The sequence below is a fragment of the Lepidochelys kempii genome, chromosome 1 (genome assembly GCF_965140265.1).
Source record: "Lepidochelys kempii isolate rLepKem1 chromosome 1, rLepKem1.hap2, whole genome shotgun sequence".
Taxonomy (NCBI): domain Eukaryota; kingdom Metazoa; phylum Chordata; order Testudines; family Cheloniidae; genus Lepidochelys; species Lepidochelys kempii.
In genome coordinates this window covers 2,470,039-2,472,736 of record NC_133256.1, presented here as the reverse complement: position 1 = coordinate 2,472,736, position 2,698 = coordinate 2,470,039, and the positions used below count along the sequence as shown (strand labels likewise).

The 2,698-nt window shown below is 44.9% G+C and overlaps 1 protein-coding gene across 1 annotated transcript; it reads left to right on the top strand.

Moving 5' to 3' along the window:
* Nucleotides 1-594: 594 nt before the first annotated feature.
* On the top strand, nt 595-2,062 carry LOC140915869 (olfactory receptor 52P1-like). The gene is made up of 2 exons (XM_073356438.1): nt 595-646; nt 1,089-2,062. The coding sequence occupies exon 2, from the start codon at nt 1,133-1,135 to the stop codon at nt 2,060-2,062; it is 930 nt and encodes a 309-aa protein (XP_073212539.1). The 5' UTR covers nt 595-646; nt 1,089-1,132.
* The last annotated feature ends 636 nt before the right edge of the window (nt 2,063-2,698 follow it).

Genomic DNA, 2,698 nt, shown 5'->3' with positions numbered 1-2,698 from the left:
TATTTTCTATCTAGTCCAGTGTCCTCTCTCTGACAGTGACAGCCCTAGGAGCTGCAGAAGAAGGTGTAAGGAAACAGCAGTAGGTGGATGGGGGGATGACATAATGGTCCTGACAGTGTCACCCTAATGGCTAACAACTAGAGATTGACTTGTGCCCTGAAACATATGGGCATAAGGGCTTTCCATAATGTTTATTTATCTGTAAGAATAGTAACTGGATCATCTCACTACCTCTGTAAATGTCCAAACGCTTCCTGATTCTTGCTTAGCCCATGGCGACAACTACTTTCGGAAAGGAATTCCTCATTAGGCATAAACTAAGGAAAGTATTCTTTTTTAATCACTTTTGAATTTGCTACATTTCAAGTTAATTGAATGTTCTCTTGATCTTGTATTATGAGAAAGGGAAAACAGATTCTTGACCTACTCTCTACCAGTCAGTGTTTTCTAGGCTTTTCTCATGTCTCCTCTTATTCCTGTAGTGTGTAAAGGTAATGATCCCAGGCTTTTCAACTTCTCTCCATAGTAGAGTTTCCCCGGGCCATTGATCATTCTCATTGGCCTTCCCTGAACTCCTCTAGTTCTGCAATATCCGGTGTGAGAAGTACTACACAGCCCAGTACTACACAGAGGAGTCCAGAGGAGGGTGAAACGTTGGCTGACTGATCTCACGGCATTGTATTTTCTGTATGCTGTCCCATCCCACTCCTCCTGGATCCCAGTGTTTTGCTTAGTTTCTGTCTGTGCTTGTGTTCTGAAAAGGGTTTCACAGAGCTGTGTACCATGACACCCAGATTTTTGTTTTGAGGTCATACTGTTCAATCAGAACTCGGTAAGGTGTTTGAGGAGTTCAAGTTTTCCCTCCAAAGGGCACAAAAGTTGCAGTTACTTACACTTCATTTGGCTTGGTTAGCTCCCTCTGAGGACTTCTCTGCACTTGGCTGTGACCTAAGTATTCTGGTGCCATCTGCAGATGTTACCATATCACTGTTCACCCCCCTTGTAGCTTGGTAATAACTATAAAATATTTGCTGTGCTATTTGTTCTAAAGTCTGTAATCCTCTTACTGTGCTTCTCTTTCTTCACAGGCACTTTAAGCTTTTCTGAGCCCAATCGATGCATTGAACATCTCATGGAAGTTTTCAACCTGACCCCCTCTGACTCTTCAACATTCATCCTTACAGGCATCCCTGGCCTGGAACCTGCCCATATCTGGATTTCCATCCCTTTCTCCATGTTCTACATTATTGGACTCTTGGGAAATTTCATAGTTCTCTTTGTTGTATGGAAAGAGCAGACCCTGCACAAGCCGATGTACCTGCTGCTCTGCATGCTGGCGCTCACAGACATCAGCATGTGTACCTCCGTCATGCCGAAAGCACTGTGTATATTTTGGTTCAATTTGAAAGGCATTACTGTGGGTGGCTGCCTCACCCAGATGTTCTTCCTTCACACAGTTTCTACTATGCAGTCAGCTGTCCTCGTGACAATGGCCTTCGATCGCTACGTTGCCATATGTAACCCTCTGAGATATGCCACGATCTTCACCAGTGTTGAAATAGCTAAGCTAGGGCTCGTGGGTTTGACAAGAGCTGTTCTCATCATTCTGCCCCTACCCCTGCTCCTGAGCAGGCAGTCATTCTGTGCCAACCACATTATCCCCCACACGTACTGCGAGCACATGGCTGTGGTGAAGATGTCATGTGGGGACATCACAATCAACAGGACGTATGGCTTGGTGATGGCCTTTGTAATCATTGGGTTAGACCTGACACTCATTGCCCTGTCCTATGGTTTGATCATCAGGGCCATCCTCCGAATATCCTGCAAGAAAGCCCACCAGAAAGCCCTCAATACCTGCACAGCCCACATGTGTGTGATGCTGACATCTTATACTCCCTTCCTCTTCTCCAGTCTGACACACCGATTCAGTCAGGGCTTCTCTCCCCATGTTCACATCATCTTGGCCAACCTCTATCTACTTGTCCCCCCCATGCTCAACCCTATCATTTATGGGGTCAAAACCAAAGAGCTTCGTGACAAAGTGTTCAAATATGCCTGAAGAATGTGATCACTGGGGACTATTGACTTTAGACCTGTGTGACTAGAGGGGAAAGGATATCTCCTTGTTAATCACGGATGCTCTCTCCTAGTTTCGCTGAGCTCAGCACTGTGGGATTTCACAGTCTGAGAAGTTTGTCTCATCTAATGTTTTATCACTCCATCATCAAGCACTGATCTCTCGATGGCTGATCTCCCTTGCTCTCACCATCACCTGACCACTTTCAGCATCACCCATCAGCCCGGACTCCCCCCCACACACACCTTTCACTCATCCTGTCTGTTACTTCCAGATCACCAAGAGAGACTGCAGCTTTCTGATGCACAGTGTCTTTCCATTAGTCCCTGTTTGAAAAAGGCTTCTTGATCAATTTAAAGAACAGAAGCTACACTTTCAGATAGCCAAAGACAAAGAAAACAGCTACAATGCTGAACTTTTTTGTCATATATACAGTGATCTGGTGAACACATTTTACCTGATTTCTATACGTCCAATATTTCAGGAGGCCTGGAAGATAAACCAGAAGTTTCTGTGGGAAAGTGCTAATACAGGAAATCTGCAGCAGGAATTGAGGGCATTCTATAGAGCTTATTAGGGAGAGTTCTGAAACTGTGTGTTTTTGAGAACTGGATTGTA

Bases quoted from the DNA above. Each gene is read 5' to 3' on its own strand.
- LOC140915869 (XM_073356438.1), top strand. From the start codon at position 1,133: ATGGAAGTTTTCAACCTGACCCCCTCTGACTCTTCAACATTCATCCTT.